The 26,778-nt window shown below is 39.1% G+C and overlaps 1 protein-coding gene across 2 annotated transcripts in view; it reads right to left on the bottom strand.

Moving 5' to 3' along the window:
* The window catches only part of Gria3 (glutamate ionotropic receptor AMPA type subunit 3), a 281,842-nt gene that overhangs the window by 101,850 nt on the left and 153,214 nt on the right, over window positions 1-26,778 (bottom strand). For both annotated transcript variants that reach the window (XM_032889649.1, XM_032889648.1), the window contains one exon: window positions 924-977. In XM_032889649.1, the coding sequence (XP_032745540.1) occupies window positions 924-977 (54 nt within the window). The remainder of the gene's footprint in view (window positions 1-923; window positions 978-26,778) is intronic.

Below are 26,778 nucleotides of genomic sequence, written 5' to 3'. Positions count from 1 at the left end.
AGGACTCTCGGGTCTGGGTTCAGTCAGAGAAGATGCACTAACCCTCAAGAAATTGGAGGCCCCCGGAAGTTTAGAGGTCTGGTGGGGTGGGTAGAGTGGGAACATCCTTGTGGAGACAGGTGGGCAAGGAGGAGGTAAGGGATGAGGAAGAGTAGGAGGTGGACTGGGAGGGAATAAAATATTGAGTGTAAAAATAAAAAAAAGAAAAAAATTATGTTGTGTTTGTGTAGGTAGAAAAGTATATTTTGTTGTACCTGATTTGAAGAGATTTGTTAGCCTCTGAAAGCACAAATCAAATATTGGCATGCAAGTGTCCTTGGATATATTGGGAATCATCTTCCTGTGTTCTCTGTCCCTTGGTTTACATTCCAAACCTAATTAAAATAGCTGACATCCAAATTGATTCTAAGAGAAGCGAGGAAATATACCTGATTATTATTCCTATCATTATTGTTTGGTGTTGGAGATTGAATGTAATATCTGCTTCTTCCCAGGCAAGCACTCTACCACTGAGCTGTTACCTCTATCCAGTTTGGAAAGGTTTTATTTTATTATTTTTATTTTGAGACAGGATCTTACTGTGTTTACCAGGATGATCTTGAAGTTGCTTGGCAGCACAGGGAATTTTGAATTCTGACCATGCCTCGGCCTCCCAAGTAGCTGGGATTATAGGCTGATACCTGCGGACCTGACTCAAATTATCTTTTAAATAAGAAAAGAAGATAGCTTTGTAGCTGAAAAAGACAACATAATAGTATACAGAGCTAGCAAAGGCTGGTTTGGGTATTTACTGAATTTGTTTCTCTAAGCGTCTATAGAACACATTGGGTGCTTCCTGGATTTCCTTTACAGCTGATTATAGATGACGGGGACCAAATGGACTACATTGCCCAGGGACACTTGAACTACATTTTTGTTCTTACCAGGTTAGCAAGCATGTAGTGATAGCCTCTTGAATGCTTCCCCAGGATCACAACCTGCAGAAAGAAGAAATGAGAAATCTTGCTTATTGAAGGGCACTTTTCATGTATACAATCAGTGGGATGACTCGAATGAAGGCTTTTGAATTAATCAACAATGTGTTGGGACTTTAGAATACAGTAGAACCGCTGCTAATTTGACTGGGTTCATTTTTGTTGTATTTCACTTGTCGTCAGATAAAACAGGAATCGTTGTCAATATCAAAGTTAAAATGTCAAAACAAGGGGATTAAAAAAAAAAACATTGGAACTTCCAGGTCAGTAGCATCATTGTCACTTAAAATAGATGGCAGAAGCAAAGCTGATGATCCCTCAGCCATGAACTGGATTTCTGTGCTTAGCTGTTGGGATGGAAAATGAGCTGAACTTAGCATACAAATTAGAAAATAGAATGTACTGTACAGTTTTTTTTGTTATCTAGAAAGCTTAGGGAATAGAGCACTCAAAGAATGGGGTTAATGGGATTTTCAGGTTAACTGAGGTTACTTTTGCTTATTGAAAACTTTTCTCCATGCTTGCCTTCCTTTTCTTGCCTTAATGTCTTAATGTGAAAGATGTGTGGCCATCTGAATAGCTTTCGAGGCTGTAGGCAATGCCCTTGGGCATTCGGAGGAGTTTTCCTTCCGGGGACATTTGGCAATGTCAGACAACAGATTTGGCTATTAGCATCTCATGGGTAAAGGTCAGGGATGCCACTAGTTATCTTCCAATGCTTAGGACAGTCCCTACAACCATAATCATCTGGTCCCAAATGTCAGCGATAGTGAGGGTAAGAAACAGTTCCCCAGAGTCATCATAATTATCATTATTTTCATCAGTAATGCGCGCTAAGTACTTGGCCTTCGGTTTACAAAGTGCCTTTTATTGTCTCTTATGTCAGTGGGCTAAATATTTTCCAGCCAAATGCACTGGCTGTTATGTTTTCCCCTAAATGCATTAAGTTAATTTTCTTGTAACAAAGTACGCCAAACTTTTTGATTCATTAAGCATTTTGTCAAACACTGAGGTGCTGACACTGTCCTAGATATAGGTAATGGGAACAAGGAAGTGAACGATATAGAGATGAAAGGAACATCCTTATGCCGATTTAAGTTTCATGTCAACGTGATCTTTCTTTAAGTAAAACAAGGGAAAACTATGAGTATGATGTTTGGAACAAGCCTTAGAAGGAAGTAATGCAAACCAGAGGCTGTACGGTTAAGCTTCATGATGAATTGCTTCTGGACACAGCTGGATGCAGATGTCAGAGGTTTGCAAACAACTGGCAAGGCCTCAGAATATTACACATAGCAAACTGGATGCATATATGAAAGTCTGTAACTGTTATAGTTATTACAACTGCCCTTATTTTAATGTCTAAAATATGCAGGCCTTATACTCAATGTTGTATGTGTAAGTAATTTTTATAAAATTTTAAGTCTAATTTTACAGATGAAGAATCACAGCCCAAAGGTAGTTTAAATAATTTCTCCAAGGTCACATAGCCAGGAAATGATAATGCTGGAATTAGAAGCTGGATCATTCTTCCTGTGGAAGGACTGGCGGTACAATTAGATCCTCCATATCTGTGGCTTCTGCATCCAAATGTTTAAACAAGCCCACACTTAAAACATCTGAAAAATCATTTCAAATAGGACATGTGAAGGCTAGTTTCTTCTCTCTGTTCCACCAAGCAATGCCGTATAAGAACTACTTGTTTAATATTTATGCATTATTAGTTAATATAAGTAATGTACATGTTATTTAAGGTATATAGAAAGCCATGAACAGTGTGCTGGTTTGTATAAGGGACATACACATCTGTTTTGGTAAGTATCCGAGTTGGAGGACTGCTTTAGAGCCAGTCCCCTTGGCATGACTGTATGACATGTTTCAATTTGCCTCCTTAGTTTTTCAACTTTATGGTGCTGTCTAAATTATGGACATGCAGGAGAGGTTGAAGTTTATGTATTTGAAGCAAGAGTGATGCAAGCCAAGGGCTGTACGCATTGCAGGGAAGAACTTTACCGCTCAGTTCCATCCTTGGTTCTTATACCAAGTTAGCTCTTTTCTCCGTTCAGTACAGTTAATAGATGACGTGAGCCACTCAGTGATTTCTTATAAAATGCGCTTTGTGTTAGATGATTTCACCTGACTAAAGGCTAATGGACATGCTCTGAGCATGTTTGAAGTAGATTAGGCTAAGCTAGGGTTTGAGGTAGGTAAAGAATATTATGACCTAATATAGTTTCAATTTCCGATCATTTTATGCTAAACGCTGATGATGGCTCTCAATTTTTGCAGAGGAGCAAGAAAGGTTGTCTACAGCATGAAGCAGAAAGGGAAGGCGCCATGGAGGGTGCATGTTAGGTTGATCCATAGAAATGGAGTTGTACCTTTGAGTTTCGTGTTTACTTTCTTGCTATCACAAAGACTCAAGCCATTGTGTGTGTGTGTGTATGTGTGTGTGTGTGTGTTTGTATGTGTGTATGTGTGTGTGTGTGTAAAAGAGAGAGCACAGAGAGAGATGTTTTCAATGAATTTAAAATATGAACCGCATTTCAGACTGATTATGTATGAAGGAAAAGAAAGGTTAATGAATGTCTCGAGGAGGTGATTTCTCATGCTGCCACGACACAAAATAAGCTGTTAGGTGTCTTCTGGGATGTATTCTTCAGTGTCTGCTTGTGAGAAACATCTTTGCTGGTGACATTTGTTAACTTTTGGTGGCAAGTTGGGACCATACATTTGTTGAATTTTTAATTCACTGACAACCCTCACATAATAAAACTAGAGGCTTTTGAATACTTTATGAAAAATGAACAACATTCCCAAGGACACGTGACAAACTCAGAGAAAAATAAGGAAGCCTATTTTAGTGGAGGCCAAGTTCATTGTCCTTTTTTCTCATAAGGAAGGCCAGAAGGAACAATACACAATGGTAGTGTCATTAGCAGAGCCCTGAATGACAATCCAGAGATTGGATTTGGTCATGCACTCAATCCTTGACTGTGGGCAAATCACTCAACTTTTTGAATCTCCATTCACTTATCCACAATTTAGCCCTTGCTGTCCTAGCAAGGTTGCTGTAATCAAACCAGAGAACATCTACAAACATGTCTGAGATTGGAATGATGCGGTATGCCACACTACTTCCTTCTAGGGAGGGGTGGTTGATTAAGGCATTGCATCTTCAGCTTCAGGGAAACAGGAAGCTGTTAGAATAACTGTTTTGGTCCATGCCCAGATGGTGTGCTCAGAACAAGTGGACTTACTGGAAGGTAGTCCTCTTATCACCCTTTCTAGAGTTAGCCTTAAGTTGGAGGAGATGGGAAAGTTATCTAAAGATAGGAACATTTAGGTGTCACTGAGCTGCTGCCTTGAAGCCCATAATTAATTCCTCATCCTTGCTTTCAGTGTCTTCTTAACTCTGATTTAACATACAGTTCTTACCAATCTTGGTTTCCCCAGTTCCCAGTAAATTAAACACTTCAAGCGAGAAGGGGTGTGTAGGGAGGCTGGGAGTGATATTTGGGAGAGGTGCATTAGTACTAGAGGAAGTGACAGTCTGCCTTAAAGGAGAAGGAAGGAACAACAACAGAAAAGCAGACAACAATGTACTACTGCACGGTATAATCATGGATGTTTGCTGTGAGTGCCTGAGTCATGAGACAATAGTTTACTTTGATCAGAAACTTCTGATGAGAATATCAGGGCCATGGTAATATGTTTCACAGAAGGCTTCCATCAGAAAGGCTCTCCGGGTTGTTAGAGAGTAAGCGTCTGTTGTCTTGAGATCTGCTGTAGAGCTGCTATAATCCTACTGATGGGAGCTAAATGAGGCCTCAGTGAGAAATGTGCTATATTTTTTTTTTTCTCTTCGCCTTTCCTTTAATTTTTTTTTCTGGGAAAAGCTTGTGAAAACAGGGAGGGCCTGGGGATACTGAATATAATACAGTGTACCAGAGGACTGGATAGTTAATAGGAATGTTCTTGTTCAGTTAATCCTCAATCTCTATTCTTTCGATCTGTTACAGATGAACGAGGCATAAATTGTACCCTCACTGACTTAATAACTCTGGTAACCAAGAGAATATCCAACTTTGCTTTTATAGTAATTATAATAGATCTTTCTGAATTAGGTTTAGAACTTCACGGATAAAAAGCTGTTTTTACACTCAGATGTGACATTTAAGGAAGAAATACCAAGTTCCCACATCCATGTTCAGCAGTCACTTTGCCTTTGTAAGATTTGCTAGGGATGATAAATGGCTTGCTATGATAAGGGGAAAATGTGCAAAGTATAGATGAAATTCATTGTTTTAGGGAAAATTATTTTTATCTTCACATATAGCATCTCAAAGTGGGGAAAACCCCAGCTACAAATCTCATTCACTGAACAGAGGTTTCTTTGCAGAAGAAAGGTCTCGTATATACTAAAACTGAGCCTTGCAGACAGTGTAAAACTTTCTGTCAAGGAAGTCAGGCAAACACAGTTTACTCATTGGGGGTAGTTTTCCTTTACTAAACGACCCCTCATCATGTCTTTCTGTGAACTGCAGGCTGAGAATCTCTGAGTAGTTAGAAAGGATTTATAAGGCCTTCAGTTGGTTGTCTCTCAAGGAGACCAGTCCTTTCTCAATTTCATGTTTAATCTAGATATTTTCATAATTTTAGAAATTTGAAATGAAATTGTTCCACAAGACTACTTGAGAGAGGCCCACGTATCCTTTGGGAGGCAAAAGCATCTGCTTTTCTATGCTCACATTTTAGAAAAAAAAATGTGTGTGAAGAAGTGTGTATGTTTTTCCCCCCTTAGATCCATCTGGTATGCAGATTAGGTTATTTGCAGACCTAAGTATCTCCATGGTTGGATTTTCTACATCAGCGCCAGAAAAGAACTATGGAGAAAGATTGATCTTGCTTTCAGTACAGAACATTCCTTGATGTTCACCTTAATTTGTCTCTCTTTGATTTAAGTATCATGTAAAAGCTTGGGCAAGGGAGTCTGGGAAAAAAGGTTGGATTTGTGGGGAGGATTTTGGTTGAATTCACCATGCAGTTTTCCTTTACTGCATGGATATTTTGCCTGCAAGGAGGAAAATAAAGCTTATTAGGTCACATTTTCTATGTTCAAAGAAAAGATTTTTTTAGGCTCACATCTGCCTTCCCTTTTCTCTTAGTTGAAAAAAGGCATTGTTTTCTTATGGCACCGTATGTAATTTCAGCAGTGTGGGGAACTGAACGCGTGGTGCGCTGCAGAAATCAGCCTGTTACCGTGCCACACCTTCCAGAAGAGATTTTTCAATCCAATCGTAGGTGTTAGCCTTCTTCAGTGAAGGCCCCAATGAATGTGTCTGAGTCTTTGTAAACAGAGCAGAAGCCGATTCCACTGGCAATGTTTCCTAGGAAGTTCCATGTGCACGTATTTGTTCTCTTACGTCGGAACTGCAGGGCTATATATATCGCAATCATCTTACCTGAAGGAGTGTGCTGGAACAGTGGGAAGAAAGAACAATGAGTATACTAAAGCCAGTCCCATGGCAGTGTATGTTGGGGTGGGGGAGTGTTGCTGACACCGAGGGTGACTGGAGCTTTTTGTCAGGAAGACAAATGGCCATACAATAAAATAATCTTGTCAATGCTTATGCTGACAGTAGAGAAGCTTACGTGGAAAGAAAGGAAATGAAAAAGACAAGAAATACAATTCTAAGATGTGGGGGATTAGAGGGTAAGAGTTTTACTACCCTTTGGAGGTAGCTTTCCTTCCAAGACTTTCATATTCAATTATGATAGCTTAATGAAATATGTGGAAGATTTAATAACCAATCACAAGAAAGGGTAATCAAGATGGCTTAGTAGACTAGAAAAATAAGCCTGAAGACTTGAGTTCAATCTCTGGAACCCACATTGTAGAAGGAGAGAACTGATTCCTGTAAGTTGTCCTCTGATCTCCATATTATACCATGGCATGTACACACACACACACACACACACACACACACACACACACACACACACACACACACACACATTTTAAAATAGACCTAATTAATTAATTAATTAATTTCCCCTTTTTAATTTTTAAATACAGTGTTTCACTAGGTAATCATTGCTGTCCTAGGAACCGACTATGTAGTTCAGGCTGGCGTTAGCTACATTCAGAGCCTTTTGCTTTAATATGTATAATGTATTCTAAAAGTTCAATCAAGGATTTGATATATATATATATATATATATATATATATATATATATATATTCATTGACATTCTGGAAAGGCTGTAGATGATGAGAAACAGGCACTTGAATGGGAGTGGCCTTGTCATTTGAATAAAAAAGGAGGAATGTATAAAGTATCTCCCATATAAACAGGGTTCTATAACAGGTCTTCTAAACTAGGAACTTCAAGCAAAGGTACGATGCTTGGCAATGCATCATGACAATATATATATGGCATCATTTGATGGGAAATTGCCTGATAAGCATTAAAGATGATGTATTAGAAAAAAATATGAACCATGATGTTGTGTGGTGTTCTGTACTCAAATTTTGCCATTTAATTATTAGCTTCATTATTGTGCACAAAATTGAAGTGTACATAGTAGGGCATATATTAGAGGGCCCCGTGTGGCTCCAGCCGATGACGCTTCAGTTGGTCTGTGGAAAGAATGCAGCTGGTATGGATACAGAGACTAGAACGGCTTCTTTTTCAACTTCTTAGATATGCCTCTCTTAATAATTTTCCATTTGTGCAGTGTTTTCAGTAGTTGACACCCTAATCAGTAAAAATATTTGATAGTTGAAGTAAATGACCATGTTTATACTTTCAAATAAAAATAACTATCTCTCCGAAACCCTATGTGATTTTCAGGATAATTGCTTACTTGGCAGCTTCGGTCCTCTTCTGGGAGCCACGTCATTTAAGTGGATCTCAATTTGCAAATGGATGACAAATGACTGAGGCTTAGTTCATGGGGGGGCAAAGCACACAATTCTCCAAACTCACAAATGTTTCCTTTGGCCCTTCACTCTTGCTATTTGGATCCGGTGTCATCTTGCCCTCCTTGCCAGCTCATCTACCTTTCTGAGCGCACTGGCATGCAAACAGTTCAAGTACCCTAGGAAGAAGCTGATTTTCAGCCAAGCACAGGGAGCTTCTGTAAGCCACTTGTTAAATATTCACAATCTTCTGAGCCAGTCAATAAAACCATGGGTAGCTTGAAATCAGCAGTGCCAGAATTATTAACCCAGAAATCAGTGGGCACTACAAATCAACACTTTTGTCTTTTGACAATAGCCCATTCCCTGGCACACCACTGGAATTAGAAAGAATGTGGATTGATAAGTATAAATTGCCCTTTCTATATGGAAAGTGGCTTTTATCAACCACTTTTATCTTTTCTTCTTTTAATGAATGTTTGGTGAGCGCTCCGGCTGTGGCAATCATGGGGATAGACCATGGGGAGACAGAGGTCACAAGAATCTGGGCCCTAGTCTGGAGGATGTCACACTTGAATGGGAGAGACAGCCAAGTTAACAGATGATTATAGCCCAGTGGGAGAAGTGCGAGAACAGAAATATGAACAAAGTACAACCGAGGAGAGAATGATTAACTCAACCTGCTATAGATAGAAAGTACTTTGTCTCCAACCAGAAATCTAAAACATTTTTTCCTTTGGCTTTTATAAGTGGGAACCTGACAAACAGGTAACTTAAATAGAATGCTATTTTGAAAATGAAGAGAGAAGTATTCTGGAAGGCTATTCCTCCTGATTTCAGGAGAGTCTTGCTGGCTTATAGTGCATAAATGCTAAAGGAGAGATTTTTTAATTAAAAATATTTATTTATTTATTTATTTATTTATTTATTTATTTATTTTGAAACAAGGTCTCTATAGTCTAGAATAGCCTCAAACTCAAGATCTTACCTCAGCCTCCCTAGCGCTAGTCCTATAGGCAGCATCAATACTATGTTTTTGGTAGTTTTAAAAAATGAAATTACCCCTAGCTCAAAAAAAAGAACCAAAAAAAAAATGAAATTAAAATTATTTTATTTCGTTCTTTTCACCTCAAATATACCTCCCATCCTCCCTTTGATGCCTCTCGAATGCACACACACACACACACATGTATATGTATATGTATATGTATATGTATATGTATATGTATATGTATATGTATATGTGCTCAGTCCATTTAGTGTTGCTTGTATGTATACGTTTTCAGTGCTACTTGGTCGGTATAACCAATTAGGAGGCCCATCGCTGGGGAAGGCACATTCTCTGTCTCCTCAGGCACTAATTGTCTGCAGCTGTTTATATAGAGTCGGAGACCCTGTGAGATTATTTTCCCCTTTCATATTAGCAGGTCTATCGGTGGTAGAATTGTCGAGGTCTTGTCTAGGGAAACCACAGTGTTGAGATGTTATGGGTGAAACTTCCCTGTCTTTTCAAGGCTGGCTTTTACAATTTTCCAGCCCCTCTTCAGAGACAGTCCCTGAGGCTCAGACATGGGTTATATGGTCGACGTATTAATTGGCACTGGGCATCCCACAATCAATTCTTCTCTGCATTTTGACCAGTTGTGGCTTTCTGCAATTATCTGCTTCAGAAAGGAACTTTTTTTGATGAGGATTGAGAGATTTACTTATCTGAGTGTAAGGATAATATTCAGAATGCATTCAGGAATTTTACTGGTCTAGCAAAGTGGCAGCTAGGAGAGATTTATATTTGAGGTAACTATAACATAAGCATTTGGTATGAGGTAGGCCGTAAGCATTTACTATAAGAAGTTGTGATTGAAATGATGGTGGGAGAAGCTAAGGTAGAAGTGCTATGTAAATGGCCAGATAGTAAATAAAGTGGGATCTGCTAAAGGCAGTATATCTTAGACGTATCAGTTATTAGCTTTATAATCCCAGGCAAGTTTTCCCATACCAGCCTTAATTTTCTATTTGTAAAATAATAAATATAGGCGATATAGTCAGGGAAAAACAAAGTAGTGTAGTCAATAATGAAGGCTAGACGGATGAGTTCGAGACCCCACTTTTCATCATAACTTAAAGGTCTGAGTAGCCTACATGGGAAAGACATCTATCACTTACAGCTACTTCGCAGAACTGAAGTAAGAAATGTGTGAAACCATGTGTCTTCAGCTCTTAAGACAGTGTCTAAGTGTTTGCCTGTATTGGCTATGTTCTTTTCATACTCCTTGTTACCTTCATCTTTCCCTGAAAAACATCCTATCTATTCCTAAAGACTAAGTTCACAGGCAGCCTCCTGCACAAAGCCTTCCTTGATTTCATGTACCTGACTTAAAAAGAAAAAAACAACCCCGCAGCTCTAGGGTGAAAAGAATGGGAAGATAAATTGGTGCTTGGATACAGAGGAAGGCTTTTGCTGATTCTTAGGAGAGCACTGGGAATAAGAGGAAATGTGCTGAGGTTTGCAATTAGAAGTTGGGTGTTAGAGATGCAGATGCAAAATGATGAGAAGCTGTCAGGAAATCAATTACCAAGTAATGCACCTTCTGTTTGTCCCTTTCTCAGGAAGAAGGGAAAAATAGGACCTTAGATATGGAAGAGCTGGACAAAGCCCTTTTGGTGGTATATAACAGATGACAGTTTGGTTTATAGGTTAGCATTTCTCAAGACTTGTACAGAAGTGTAGGAGTTTGAATGAAAACGTCCCTCAGAAGTTCTAGCATTTGAACATTTGGGATCCAGCTATGTGGCAGTGTTTGGTGAGTTTTAGGACATGTGGCCTTGCTGGGGGAAGTATGCCATGGAGGGCATGTTTTGAGGTTTCAAAGTCTCATACTATTCTCAGTGCTTCCTCTGCATCATCCTTCTGATAAAGGATACATGGTCTCAGCATCCTGCTAGAGTTGCCATGCCTCCACACCATGATGGAGTCTTATCCCCTTCAAACTTCAAAGACAAATAAGCTCTTCCTTTTATACATTGACTTGGTTTTATTTCAGCAACAAAAAATTGACTAATACTACAAAGCACTCTTAAATATTTATCTATCATAGGTCTATGTATCATTTATCTATCTATGTATCTATTATGTATGTATGTATGTATGTATGAATCTATCTATCTATCTATCTATCTATCTATCTATCTATCTATCTATCTATCTATCTATCTATCTATTTATCTATCTATCCATCCGTCTACCTGCCCCCCTGTCTATCGTCTATTTATTCATTTGAAGTAGGATGTCACTATGTAGTACAGGTTGGTCTAAAATACTTTCAATATTCAGGCTGGCACTGAACTCATAGCAATCCTCCTATTTCAGACACTCAAGTGCTGGGCTTAAGGGAGTGCACCACCCCTATCTGGTAAAATTTCCTCCTCCCTCCCTCCCCCTCCTCCCTCCCCCTCCTCCCTCCCCCCCTCCCTCCCTCCCTCTCCCCTCTCCCTCTATTTTTGTGTGTGTGTGTGTGTGTGTGTGTATACATTTTTGTATTGTGTAGGCTCCAGGTCATTGTAAGAATCTTCCTCAATTACTTCTCCATCTTATTCTTATGAGACATGGCTTCTCAGTGAACTGGAAGCTCACTGATTCAGCTAAACTGATTGGCCAGCAAGTCCCAGAGATCCTCCTGTTTCCACATTCCTAGCACCAGGATTAAAGGTTTATGCTGTACAGCATGGCATTATTTAAACATGACTTTAGGGGATCTGAAATCAGTAGGCACTTTGCTGTGCCGTAGGCTTTATTTCTCTGAATCTTCATCATAATTCTTTAAGGTAGTCCCTATTGTGAATTTATCTTTCAGACTAAGAAACTGAGGCTCAGAAAAGTTTGGCAACTTGATTTAGAACTCGTAGGCATATATGGTTGGAAACGGAGGTAAAAATTAGGTTTAACTATCTCAAAAGCCTAATGCTGTTAGCAGCCATATTACTACTAAGAATCACTGTTGATAAGAACTGTCACTACTATCATCACTTTTTAAAAGAATTGTTTTTTATTTAGTGTATATGAGTACATCAGCTGTCCTCAGACACACCAGAAGAGGGCATCAGATCCCATTACAGATGGTTGTGAGCCATCATGCCATTGCTGGGAATTGAACTCAGGACCTCTGGAAGAGCAGTCAGTGCTCTTAACCTCTGAGCCATCTCTCCAGCCTCTACTATCATTATTATTGCAGTATAATCAGCTCCCACCACTAAATCTGTGCAACAAAGACTACCTAGTGCTATTAAGTATGATTACCTAAGTGGGGAGCAGTTGAGGTCCGACTCTTTAGAAAGTCTTATTTTTTCCTGGGCATCCTGGGAATCTCCTTTTGGTTTCTCTAATTATTTCATGAAGCTTCGTGCTTGGCTCATATGCACAGGACTCCAATTTTCGATTCCCTATCAGCATAGGACATGAATTGTCATTGTTGAAACACAAGCTGCACTTGTGATGAATGTTGGATAATCAGAACAAAAGCTCAGGAAAATAATTAGAGGTAACCAAAGGGAAGAAGCGCATAGCCTTGAACAAGAGTCTGTGTGAAGGTTTCTAGGACTTAGTCCCTGAAGCTCTGACAGTGTATTTTGATCCTTGTCTGAATGCAAATGTACAACTCCATCAAATCTTAGGCAGCTTGTCACAGTGCATGTTATTTAGCTAGTTAATTAAAAGTCTGAGCGAGCCAGGGCCTCTCTGCACTGTGTTCGGAAGATAACCAAACCTGTGTTTTGACCAGGCAAGTTAATTTAAAATAAGTGACCTCGATTGGGTAATGGTTGCAAGTTCAAATTCAAGAATCATTATAATTAGTCCCAGATGGATCTTAATTGTTCTTTCAGGAAACAGAGGGAGGAGTGGGGAGAGAAATGGCTAAAATTCTAAAGTAAAGGTTCTTACCCATAGCTTTGGAAAGCGAGGGAGCTGAGTCTGGCCGGGCACAGTTAATGTTGTATAGCAAAGAGTTCCATTGCTGCTTTCCCAAATACATTCTTTGTGATGTTGCCCAAAAACTAGATTGCGCTTTTTACGAAATAAGGAGAAGAATGAAGCAATATGAAATGTGTGATCTTAGGCAAGTTATTTAACTTCTGTGCACCACTTTCTCATTGTAATGGAGAGAATAAACTCACTACGAGTCTCACCTACCTCGGAGGGTCGAAATGATCTTGTGAAAATGTTTTTAAAGCATGGGAAATTCAGGAAGGCAGTAGTCATTCTTGCTTTACAGAAAAGTTTCTCAATCGAAGATTCCGGGCTTTGGGGATAGAAGGTTACCCTAGGTGTGAGCTTTCAAATCTTTTTCTTAGACTTTGCCACAAAGAAGAAGTTACCTTCTGAACTACACCTGGAAGATGGTAGGCAGGCCACAGTGGACAATATATTCGGAAGCGTTTAGTGTAGCAAGTTGGAGTTTTCCAATGCTTAGAACATGCATCCATAGAGCTGAAAATGACTTTGGATGCTTTGGAAGAAGTTAGAGCAGAGGACATACATCTTTGTGCTTTTTTCCCTAACATTGTGAAATCACACCCAATTCACTTAATATACAGAGTATTAAATCTATTACATATTAATCAATATATTAATTTACACAGTGTATATATTAGCTATACCAAATTTAATTAATGTATTATATATATATATGTTTATATATTTGAAATATATAATATATTTGAAATATATTTTACTTGGTGCTATATGCTAGCACAGCAGTTTGGTACCTGAGATGAAAGTAAGTCAGGGTTACAATGGGATAACTTTATTGCCACTCCTTTGTATATAAATGCTTAGGTCTCCCTTTAGTGTTCTAATAGATTCTTATTGCATGTATTATGTCTATGTTCATACTATTCTAAACAAACCTGATTTCATCAAACTGTCTGTATCCTCAAAAGCATTAGAAATCAAAATTCACTACAGAATTAGTAGAATACCCACAATGACACAAGTGAAAAAGAAATTATAGTGTAGTAGAAAGTTTTAGAAGAACAGTAATTTGACCACTTAGGGATATACAAAATGACTATATGGAAATGTCTTTCTCTTGCTCTTACTTTTATAACAAATAAATTGATTTTCAGAAGCAGATTCAAACTGACTTCCCCCTGCCTCCAGCAGACCATGGGCACCTAAAACAGAGAGTTACAACCTAAGATTACTGATGGAAATCATAACCATTTCTCCTTCAGTCCTAACTAAAATATACTTAAAATCTCATTTTTAAAATCACTATCTGAGTCCAACCTTATTAGATGGGCAAAGCAAATAGCAGGAGTTGTGTTTCTTAGAAAGACATTTCTAGGGATTGTGTCATACATTCATATTAATGTAGTAATGTTCATCACTAAGAAATGCCCAAACACGGTTTAGTGGGAATTTGCAAAGGTTTAAATCCTAAGTGCAGTGATCATTTCTACACATCTAGGAAGTTCCTGTTGTGCACTAAAAAACAAAAGCCACACTGTGTATGCCATGCTTATAGGTCTGAATATTCCCCAAATGATGTTCCTCCTGTCCTTAGAACAAACATCAGGATATGAATTTATTTAATTCAACAAGTGTTTCCTGCTGAGCATGAGATTACCTACACTTAATCCCAGCATTTTGGAGGCAGAGGCTTTCAGTGAGTTTGAGGCCAGCCTGGTCTACATAGCTAATTCTAGGACAGTCAGGTTTACATAAAGAGACCTTGTCTCAAAAGCCAACCAACCAACCAGACCCCAGACGTTTATCAACACCTAGTATTCACCAAGCACAAAACCTCAGCTTTACAAGTCCTATCTTCTGCTTCAGTTGTCTAAGGATCACTTATGTTTTGTGGATTCTCATCTTTTCCAGTCTACTAAATGTTTATTCAATGTAGATAGCTGTCCTGCCTTCCTACATTGCCTATCAATTCTTGAGGGGAGAAGCCCAGTTTTCTACTTCATATTGTGAGTGTTTTTTAGTGTAGTGCTCTATAAGTAGGTATGCAATGAACGTTTATGAACAAAAAGAATGAAAAGGATACAGAAATGGGGGGGAAGGGTGGGTTCTCTCTGCATGTTGTTTTCTAGTGTGGTATGCTTTCATGTGACTAGTCTAGCTTGATCTTAGCACTGGTTCCTTGTGTTTGGGTAGGATGTAGGTAGAATGGACCCTTATACTAGCGTCATGTTTGGTAGCTACAAAAATATGGGCTCTGAAACCACTGAACTGAGAATACAGCAAATACAGAGGCTAATGCCAGCAGCAAAACCACTGAACTGGGAACAGGGACCTCTGCTGAAGGAATCAGAGAAAGGACTGGGAAGAGCTTGAAGGCCGAGACCCCATATGAACAACAATGCCAAAAAGCAACCAGAGCTTCCAGGGGACCAAACCACTACCTAAAGACTATACATGGACTGACCCTGGACTCTGACCCAGGTAGGGTAGCAATGAATATCCTAGTAAGAGCACCAGTGGAAGGGGAAGCCCTGAGTCCTCTAAGACTGAACCCCAGTGAACTAGACTGTTGGGGGAGGGCGGCAATGCGGGGGGGGGGAGGGAACACCTTATAAGGAAGGGAGGGGAGGGGGATGTTTGCCGAAACCGAAAGGAATAACACTCCAAAATGTGTAAGAAATATTCAAGTTAATAAAAAAAAACCTCCCACCCCCAAAAAAAAATATGGGCTCTGAAACCACATTTTTAAATCCTAGTTCTTTTATTCTCTGGCTGTGATGAAGTTACACATGCTAGTTCCCCTCTCAACACCTCAATTAAAATCAAAGGGTAGTTGGATGCCTAAGCAGAATTTTGTCATTTCTGATAGCATGTTACACTATTGGCTGGTGGAAAAACTTTGTTCCTAGAGGATTCAAAGGTCATGGTAAAAGCGCAAGTTGAGTCCATTTTATTTTTTAGGATGTGTGTGTGTGTGTGTGTGTGTGTGTGTGTGTGTGTGTGTGTGTGTGCACCCCCACATGCTTATGCCTATGGAGGCTGAGAACGGTGTCAGACCTCTAGAGCTGGAGTTGCAAAGATGTGGGTTCTGGGAGCTGAAGTGGTGTTCTCTGGAAGAGAACTACATGCTCTTAACTGCTGTGCTATCTCTCCATCCCCCATAGTACATGCTATTAGTAGGATCTTTCTACTACTCTACTCTATGACATCTTGACCAGTCTCATTTTTTCATTTGTTCCTGCTTATTGGCACCTGTTCTGACAATGAAGTGAACATTGTCATACATAGGCAAATAGAAGTATACTTTCCCTTCCACAAAACCATATGAATTTCACTGGGTTCTTGATTCCCCACTTAGCTCAATCCTGAGGCATCAGGATTCTTGGTTGGCTGAGTCAGGCTGAGTTAATTATGTTTCTTTTGCCTTCCTGTTACAAGCTGTGTATTCTTTTATTAATGCACTTACCAGGATGGACTGAAATTATCTGTTCACTGGGATGCATCTCTACTTAGAGGGATGAAAGATAGTTGTGGGGTTTTTTCACCCTTTCTATAAACATCTGGCTAGTTCTTTCCCAAGAAGTTTAGAGAGAAGCAATATGAAAAGAAATGTTGTCTTGTTCAAACGATTTCCTTATATTTAAGCAGATCAACTGGACAGCATTGAGAATAGTGGCCTCCTGTTTCCTTCTTTTAGTGCAGTTAAGAAACTAAAGCTATGTATTTGTTCCTCCCACTTCTCAACGCATTCCTATTTGTGGAGAATCTATGAAGAGGATACTTAAGTGATGCTTCCTTACTATCAACTACTGAGCCCGAGCTCCTCTTCATGCAAAATGTCTTGTCCTTCCAAAATGGACACTTACTGCTTTATTTTCAACAGGTTGAGAGTGGAAAACAGTTGAACCCAACTCCCCCTTCTTGGGACAAAGTTGTGAATAACACTCCTCTCTGAAGAAAGAAAATGCTTGAGGATTCAGGGGTTGGCCTACTGCCACCCCTTATCGATGTGGCTAAAGCAGAACTAATGGCTCCACTGGGAGGTGTACTTTCCTGCCACTACTTGTGGCTCTCTCTGAGCAGCTTGGTGGTGGTTGCCATGGATACCGAGTGGGGAAGGTGGTTAGGTCAGCTTTGGAAGGATTGTGTTGCGCTTGAATGGGTGAGACAGAAATTAAGTTAATGTGTGTGGGGAAAAAAGGACGTGTTTGCTTTGCACGTTTGAGAAAACTGCAGCAAAGCAATCTATTAAGTAACAATTAATTTTATATTGGAGAGGAAAGAGGAGGGAGGAGCAATTTTTTGTGTCGCAGGTTCTCAAGTTAAGCACAGACAGTAGTCTGAAATAGATCAAGAGAAGAGCAAAGGACTCTGAGAAGTGTTGACGTGATATCAGTCAAAGGTAAGTCACTTGGGAGTGCTCATTAAGAAGCTTCCTATAAGTATCTTCATTGACTGTCTAGTCTGTTCCTTCAATATGTCTGGATTTTATCTCTTAGTTCATGACATGGTAGTGGTGAGGTCACACCATATTTATTGGTGATTCTTTTCTGTTATTTTACCTTTTAAAGGAGAGCAGGTGTCCATTAAGCCCTTATGCAGCTTCCAATGTGCAAGTCACTTACCCACGTCTCCCTTTCCTAGTGTTCAGGGTCTTAGAATTGGCAGGCTTATCGCCACTAATAGGGAACTCTTTTAAAGGTCTCACTCTTCTTGGTCCAACCTTCTAAAGGCAAGGTTTCACTATGTATCCCTGGCTAGCCTGGGACTTTCCATGTGGAACAGACAGGCCTGGGACTCAGAGCTCAAGTGTCTGAGTGTTAGGATGAAAGGTCCAACCACTATGTTTAGCCTTCTCAAGTTCTTAAATAACACACGATTTAGGTATAATTACAGCTAAGCCTTCTACAAGAGATTCGACTAAAGACCTTAAAACAATTTCCCTTCAGCCTTTTAGTTTGAAACAATTGCATGCGTTTGACGGAGTTCATCTCTACTGAGGTAGGCAAAGATGGGAGTTTGCCTACTGAGGCACAGATCAAATAAAATAACAGTAAATTAAGTGCTGTTGTTTTTGGTGTCTTACAGATCTAAACTTATGATGACCATGTAATGTCCACAGAAGTGCTCAGGCAAACAGGAAAGTTGTTATGTGCTGGGAACACATCTTGCAGTTCTGACACATGTGCCTCGGAGTCAGGCTGGACTCCTTCAGATGATAGGCACTTACATCCCTTTTGAGATCTCAGGCTGCACGATCTCAAGTTTCTTCCCCCATTCATTTATTCCTTGTCATAAAACGAGGCACATGATTCTAATTATAAAGCCTTGTAGTCATAGACTTACCCTCTCTGAGCATCTTGGAACACCCTAGAGAAGCTGTCTGATTCATCCTAAAGTCATGCTGGTAGGGCAAGGAAGGATAGTTTTCTTTGTATATGTCATGGCTGACATCACTAAAGTAACAACAAGATGGGGATATATATATATATGTACAAGGGCAGACACGATTTTGATAAAGAACTTAGGTAGAGTTTTAATCTTTGACCTCAAGCAGTATTACTTCAAAGGACAATTAATCAGATACTATTTGTTTTCAGGGTGAAGCAGGGGTTGTATTTGTGCACTGGGGAAGCTATTTGGTAGCTATAGGTTTATTAAATGTAGGCTGGCTAAGCATGGCAGTGTCCTTGGGGGGCAGAGGCAGGAAGATCTCTATGAGTTTGAGGCAAGCCTGGTTTACAAAGCTAGTTCCAGACCAGGCAGGGGTACGCAGTAAGACCCTATCTAAAAAAAAAAAGATTGATAAAAAAATATTGGTGTTTGGCTACTTACTGTCTTCTAGTTTAGATCTGCTCCTGGTGACGTGATAATAGTTGTCACCGATCTACTTAATCCCTTACCATTGACCATTGCATAGTTCCTTTCAGTTATCAGTTTGTTATGACCTCTGGGCGAAGACACTTTGACCCTGCCATATCTGGACTGAAGCAAAGTTGTCCCAACAGAGAAAATTCATTCAACTGGAAGGGCCAAGTGACCATTTCATGATAATGCTATCACGCTCATTTAGGGTTATTTCCCACTTTCAGTGGCATCAAAGTCAAGATATTTGCAGGGCACTATCATTTGCATTTGCCTTTCATTGTTAGCATGGTGAAGGAGTTGAATCTACACATTTAATTTTAATTTTTTTGTTACTTTCTATTTTTGGATTTGCTTGGTACCTCTCTGTAGGGGAGCCTTGAGGTCTACATCATTTTAAATATAAGGGTCCTGTGGCAACGCGGGCTTGAACAATAACTAGTTTTTGTATTGCTCTTGTGAACTGTGGTTCTCCCAGCTTTCTTGAAACAGTTTGTTGTAACATCTGTTAGAATCCTGGAATCATGCAGCTGCATGACAAACTTTCTAATTACTACATTTTTGTTGTTGTTAATCTGAGAAAATTTCCTAATAAAGCCCAATGGTGATTTAAAAAAAAATACTTAGTGTTTACGAGCCAGTAATCGGAATCCACAGGACTCTGTCAAACTCTCAGTGTCTGCAAAGACTTAACTAAGATGTTCGCCGAGGAAGCCACATAAACCGAGACGTGTCTGGGGGCTTTCTTTCTGTGCCAACAGAAAATACATGCATTTTCTGCAGAGGGATAACATAGCTATAGTTGTTAACAGATTTATTCTATTTTTGTTTTTAAATATAGCTATTTTAAATTTCCATTTGATTTATAACAGGGTTAACTGAAAGCAAAGGTGAAATTTACATCACTCTTATTGTTCTACTTGTATTGGTTTATATGTTTAAGATCTGGGTATAAAGTATCAGATTTAGTCCTAAGATTCTGTTGTTAAGGCAAGGAGTGAGTCTGTCTTGATCCAGTATACTTTTTTTGTTGTTGTTGTATTTTTTTTTTGCTTTCCCCTTGATGTTTCTATATGTGAACGCCATGCAAGCAGGAAGGAGGAGAGTAGTTGATGTGGATATAGTGAGGGACCTAACATAAGTTTGTAAGGAGCAAACAAATCTCATTTAATCAGAATCCAACTACCAGAAACCGTTAATTAATAGAAAATTTCCCTAGGCATTTTCTGGAAGGGCTGATGTGATGTTTATGTATATACACATGTGATACTAGCTTTGATCAAACATAAACTCCTATTACCAGGGATGTTTGTTGTTCTGTGCTCTAAGGACAGAGGTAAATGATGAACTTCCTAGTGGAGTTGTGGCCTTAAGGGCATATTATCTCATTCTCTTTATCACCCATCTTCCCAAGTCTCAGAAAAGCTCCCTGATGTTCAGGCTTTCAAGAACCTCAGTCAGCAAAAAAACATTTAATGATGGTCACTAGCTGGCAGTCTGAGAAACAAGAAGGTCGACACACATCTGAGATAGTTGTCATATTCTGCCTTCCAGAATTATTGTGTTTTCTTATCAGCCTGCTAGATTGTGCATTTCTTTAGCAAGGAAGCCATATTATTTTACACTTACCTTGTATAGAACTAGATAAGATAAAATGAACCTTTCTCTATCTTTCCCTTCCTTTTCTTCTACCCTTTCTCCTTCCTTCCTTCTTCCTTCCTCCTTCCTTCTTCTTCCTTCCTTCCTTCCTTCCTTCCTTCCTTCCTTCCTTCCTTCCTTCCTTCCTTCCTTCCTTTTCCTTCCTTTTCTAAGTTCTCCCAATCTCCCCTGCCACAGCTCATAGGCTCTTTCTTTTGTGTCATTCATTGCAGTGCTGAAGGTTAACCTAGAGTATCACGCATGTTTTACCACTGAGACGCACTACCCCTATTTTCCCAATCAATATCTCCCAAATTGAACTCTCTATCTTGTTTATTAAAGCACCAGGAATCATAGTCTCTTGGAACTAGAAGTCTCTTGGAACATTTAACACATTTTGTTTAGGGATTAGGAAATGTTGGTATATTCTGAGGTCCTATGGCTTGGGGTAAAATCCATGTCTTCTGCCTCAAGCTTATGCATTCTGCTTAAAAAAAAAACTCTTGGATATTTTCCTTCAGCTCAAAGAGTCTCAATCCTTGAGAATTTTCAGAAGGAGCTCCAAGGTTGTTTAATGAAAAGCAATTTGAATTTTTGTTGATTTTTAAAAATATCCTTCTAAGCCGCCTAGGAAATAAGGGAATGACTTTTTAAAAAATGAGAAGAGAAAACTGTTGGTCTAATAGGAACATTTCCTTTTTGAGATCAACATTTTTACAACCTGAAACAAACGAGATGCTTTTTGTTTCAAAGTAATGATCTCCAATGAGTTTTTTCTTTTTCCAGAGGGGATTTGCTTCTAAATATTTACCCAGTTAGTCTACTGGGAAGTATGACCAGATAATCAAGCCACCTTTTTTAATAAGCCAAAGCTAAAGTCCCTCAATGTAGAATAGTGCTGCCTGTCACCAACTCCCAGGACAAACATCTTTACATGTTAGGGAACAAGTTTATTTCTAATTGCATTCTGATTTATTTTCAAGGACCCCCTTGGTTACCCACAAATCTTAGTGTGTGCTTTGACTTGGCCTGCCCAGTTTGGTTTTGGTGTCTGTCTCCCCTTTACCTTGTCCCTGATGCACAGCACGGCCCTCATCTTTCAAATGCTCTTAAGACCACAAGGGAAAAGATCGTTGTGTTTCAGAGTTCACAGTACAAGAGTCACTAAAGCTTGGCCAGCAAGGCAACAGATCTTCCCATTCAGGTCTGGTGGGAAAGTGGAAGAATGGATACCCATGGCCCTTGCAGTACTGCTGCTCAAGTGTAAGCCCCCACCTGAAATCTATCTGCTGTAAATATTTACACTTCTAGTTCCTGCTTGATTTTTCTAGATGTTAAGGTGGGGTGAGGTAGAGGGTGGGGTGGGGCATTGCGGATCAGATATTGCCAGAAGACTATGGTAAGACAATGGAGGTCACAATTCTTTAGCTAGTCTTTAGCTATGCTAGATTTATACACAGATAGCTTGGGGGAAGTCCTTTTCGCAATATATGCCTTTGTCGGGTCTCATTTCAAAGCTGGGTTATTTTGGTACTGTAAGTAAATGAACCTGTTTGTTCCAAAGGAGCACTTCACGAAAGCGTCGATTTGAGGGTGCATTTTCAATTCTCTGTGTTAATGGGATACGACTCCTCATCAAGTGGAGAAAATATCTGTGAAATGCCTGTTGTGTAAACAAAGCCACTTCAGGCCTCATCAGGATGCTTATCTTATAACTTTTGGTTGAATAAACTCCAACTGAAAAATTCAGTCAGATGCAGGGCCAATTAGTGCTGTGATTAATAGCATCTGCAGCCATAGTCCCTGGGTTCAAATTCTAGCTTCTGTAACTATTAGCTATCTTACTTCTAGGTTACCTTTCCCCCATGTGTGTCTCATATATATGTATATGCATATATATATGTGTGTGTGTATATACATATATACATGTATGTGTGTGTATACATATATACATGTGCAAAAGAGAGAGAGATGGCTATAAGCACTTAGAACATATTTGGTTTTTTTTTTTTTTGATTCTTTTTTTCGGAGCTGGGGACCGAACCCAGGGCCTTGCGCTTCCTAGGCAAGCGCTCTACCACTGAGCTAAATCCCCAACCCCACGTATTTGTTTTTAAATACTAAATTGGTATATATGGCTCAAGACTTTTGCTTTTATTTATTTTACGTGATGCTAAAAATCGAGTTGCTTTTCAAATAGTACTTGAGTTGATTGATCCACATGTGTGACCTAAGGTTACAGTAAAGAGTAAAGCAGAGAGGTGTTTGAATATGATGAATTCAATGAGATCTAAACACAACATGACCTCAAATGGAAGATGTCTTGAAAAATCCACAAGGACACCGTTGTTGAGCACCGATCCTTAAATAGCTAATTTTCCTGAGCAAAGGAAATAATCACTTGTGCAGATAGCTGTGGGTCCCAGAGTCTGAGTGACTACTAGGTGCTCTGTGCTCTTCACAGGTTACCTGAGGTGATCCTCAGCGAACACTGAAGGATGGTAGTGAGATACCTGTGAAACTAAGTCTTAAATAGCTATTTTCCTCAATATCACCCAATAGAGTAGTGAGAGAGCTAGGATTTGAACTCATATTTCTATGTTTCTCAAGCTTATGTTTATTCAACTGAACCACGCACAAAACTATTCTAAGAGTAGAGCTAACTCAGATGGTCTTATGTGGTAGGAAGTCAACTTACTCTTCTGCCAGGAGCATTGAGAGGAAAGGCTAGGGGTTGATCTGCTTCTGGACTGTTTTCCTAAAGGGCTCTGTTAGATCATCCATGAAGAGGTAACTTGGCATGACAAAGTATCAAGAGAAAATTCATACAGTCTATCATTTTGCTGGGTAAAACACTGAAACATATTGCTTTGGATCCCATTTAATTCATGCTATATAACTCAGGCACATAATATACTAACAATAATGTTTAGAAAAAGAGAAAACATGGTAAAGAACAAGTGGAGAACTTGTACATTTTTAAGGGGATAACTTTCTGGATAGATGATAGACAGAGAAGTTAAGAATTGCAGTTAGCCCTCTGTAACTTTTGGTTCTGTACCTATGAATTCACCCAACATGGGATCAAAAATACTGTTAAAAGCCCACATTTTTACTAAATGCACATAGAGCTTCTGCTTGTCATTATCCCCTGAGTAACATAAAAATACACCTAGCATTTATATTCTATTCATTATTATCAATAGTCTAGATAAATTATACAGGTGGTTATGAATAGGTTACATACAAATGTGATGTCACTTTCTGAAAGGACCTTCTGTGGAGTTTTGTACCTGTGGTGAGTCCTAGAACCACAGATACCCAGGAATAGTTTACTTTCTCTTTCTCTTCATTAAGGATCTTTATTTGCTAGCACATGGTGTAAACTTGAAATTTTGTGAATTTTTGAAAAACAATATTGAAAAATTTGTTAATATTAACTTTTTCCTAATTCAACAGAGTCTTGCCTTCATTCCGTGTGATGTGGGGAGAGTGTCCTTTCCTCTACTTTCCTCTTTTCTTTGTAATGAGTCCTTCCTAGCATGGACTGTCTCTCTGGTCCAGTTAAGATCATTTGCTCCAGTGCTGTCCTTAGGCATGCAGAACAGTTGGTCAGTGCCCTCTTTATGACAACTCTTTATACTTGAGCATGGTGATTAAACTGCCTCTTGGCTCTCTTTCACCACGATAAACAACCTTAACTCATTTAGCCTTTCCTCACAGGCCCTGTTTCCTAATGCTTTAATCATTTTTTTCCATTCTTCTTTGGATCATCTCTAATTGCTTTGCCATCATTTTTTTAAGATACAATCTGATGAACTGACCACGTTTGGGTTTGATGAGTTATTTAATGAGTAATGTAGAAATTAAAGGAGACGGTGCAGTTTAAAGCAAAACCACTGGACTAGGGTTTTCACTACTTCTGTTTCACACTTCCTCTGTCACGTGCTGATATTGAACTGGAAGTCAAATTTTTGAAAAAGTCATCTAGAAGTCTCGGGGACCAATAGATGCTGGCTTGGATGTGGGAAAGAGAACACTCCTCCATTGTTGGTGGGATTGCAGACTAGTACAACCATTCTGGAAATCAGTCTGGAGGTTCCTCAGAAAATTGGACATTGAACTACCTGAGGTTAGCTATACCTCTCTTGGGCATATACCCCAAAGATGCCCCAACATATAACAAAGACACATGTTATGTTCATAGCAGCCTTATTTATAATAGCCAGAACCTGGAAAGCACCCAGATGCCCTTCAACAGAGGAATGGATAGAGAAAATGGGGTACATCTGAGGGATATTTTCAAAGTACATCTAGAATAAAGGAAGATAGAGACATAAGACATAAAACAAAGCAAAACCAACCAACCAACCAGAAACGTTGAATTTTGGGAAATAGTCTGATTTTTTTCCTGTGATACTGATTTTTCTCTCTAAAATTTTATGCCTTTTGGAGGAATTGTATTCATCTTGTGTAGTAAAGGAAAACATTATTCAATCATGTAGATGAGGAAACTGGGGTATGGAAAGTTAAGCGCCCAAGGTTTCAGAGTTATATAGAAGTCAAAGCATTACCCACCACGTTTTCCATTACATGGAACTGAAAAAACCCCTCAGTCCAGTCTAAATTCCTGCAAATCCCCAGACCTTTAAGAGAATATTGGATATTTGAGAAGCCAATGTCCCTAATGAAAAAGAAGGAAAACAAAAGTGTGACAAGAGAGATGTTCTTCTGTTTGGGGCTACTAAGTAGGTCACCCACTAAAAGGCTATTTTGGTCTAAACATTTTGGAGGGCATGTAGTACATAGGGCAGCGTCACTGACCTGATTCTTCATTTTTAAGATCTGAGAAAATCAAAGGACGGTTTTTCAGTGAGGGAGAGCATGGATCATTCGTGTTGCTCAGGTGAATGTTAGTTGAGGAACTAACCAGGCTTGCGCTCTAGATTTTCTATGAGCCAGCATCCATTAAAAGCAGTGCTGAGCTCACAAAGGGAGGAGCTTTGTATTTCTAGCCTGTAGCACCTGAAGTTTCTGGCCCCCACACTCTCTCCCTCTCATTCTTCTCTTGTTTTTTGTTTTGTTTTCTTGGTCTTCCTTTCTTACAGGGATAGATCTGACAAATTTTTAATATTTCATTTCCTATAAAAGACCTCTCACAGGAAATGGCTGCTGGCCATGATTTTGTTCTTTGCTCTTATGGCTCCTAGGTACATTGGGGTTGAATTTCCCTTATGGTTTCCTTCATAGTAGAGACAGGGACTTGGTTATTAAGTGGCAAAATGAGACTTCTAAGAAATCAGTGACCTTTCATGTTTCAGTTTGGCTCTCTAGCCCAAGCATAGTGTCCATCTAGCTTAGGATCAATATTCCTAGTAATTTTATTCTAAAATTTACAGATCCATGCTTGATAATGAAACAGTGTGGCACGTTGGATTATATTTTCCTCTTTCTCATGTTCCTTCTTTGAAAGATCTGTTTACACTTTGTAAAGCATTTTTAATCCTTGAGAATTACACACAACATATTCTGACCCCACTCTTTTCCCTTTCCTCAGCACTTCCCAGATGCTCTCCCTATCCACGGAAAACAAAACAAAACAATCAACCAAAGGAAAAAACCACCAATACCCATGGAATCCAATTTGTATTGACCAACTATTCCTGGGCATAGGTCCTGCCCTGGAGTGTGTTTGATACACAGTGTCCTCCACTGAAGAAATTGACCCCTCCCAGCGGTATCTATTGCAAAGAGCGTCTGATTTGGGGGTGGGATTTGTGTCCCTTCCCCTTCTGAGTGCTGGGATTTTGTCTGGTTCCACTGTACGTCTTATGTAATTTTGGCCTGCTTTTTTTTTTTTTAAATGTTCACACCTTTAAAACCAAAACCATTTTAATCTATCACCTTATTTTTTAAATATACAGTATAAAAGGATGGTATAACATCAAAAAAAAAAAAAAAAAAGAGAACAAGAAAGGGTAAATTTAAGGAGAAACGGAAGGACTGGATACAGGTGATGTTTATGAGCTATGAAAGAGGACATAAAGCTAATTGTTTTTCTAATTCTAATTCTGCCATTGAATCTTTTTAATTTTGGTGATGGATAAATGTATAAAATGTTTGATAGCAAAGCGTAAATTTTGATGTAAAGCTTTATAGTTTCTGTTCTAAATGCCAATTCTACCGTTGAAGTTCATCGATCTATATAGACTTTGGGACTGGCTAAGTTTGGTGAAGAATATTTTTATTTCCAAAGTCTTTTTATAATAAAGTTTATGAAACTAAAAGTGTCTTAGACTACTCTCTCCTCCCTACTACCCCAGAAGGATAATTTAGAATGATATAGACAATTTGAACTTGGTAAGTAGTATCCACCCATATTCGTCAACTGTAGCTAGTGCTCCCTAGAA

The sequence above is a fragment of the Rattus rattus genome, chromosome X, assembly GCF_011064425.1.
Source record: "Rattus rattus isolate New Zealand chromosome X, Rrattus_CSIRO_v1, whole genome shotgun sequence".
Classification (NCBI taxonomy): Eukaryota; Metazoa; Chordata; class Mammalia; order Rodentia; family Muridae; genus Rattus; species Rattus rattus.
This window is presented reverse-complemented; position numbering and strand designations above follow the sequence as displayed.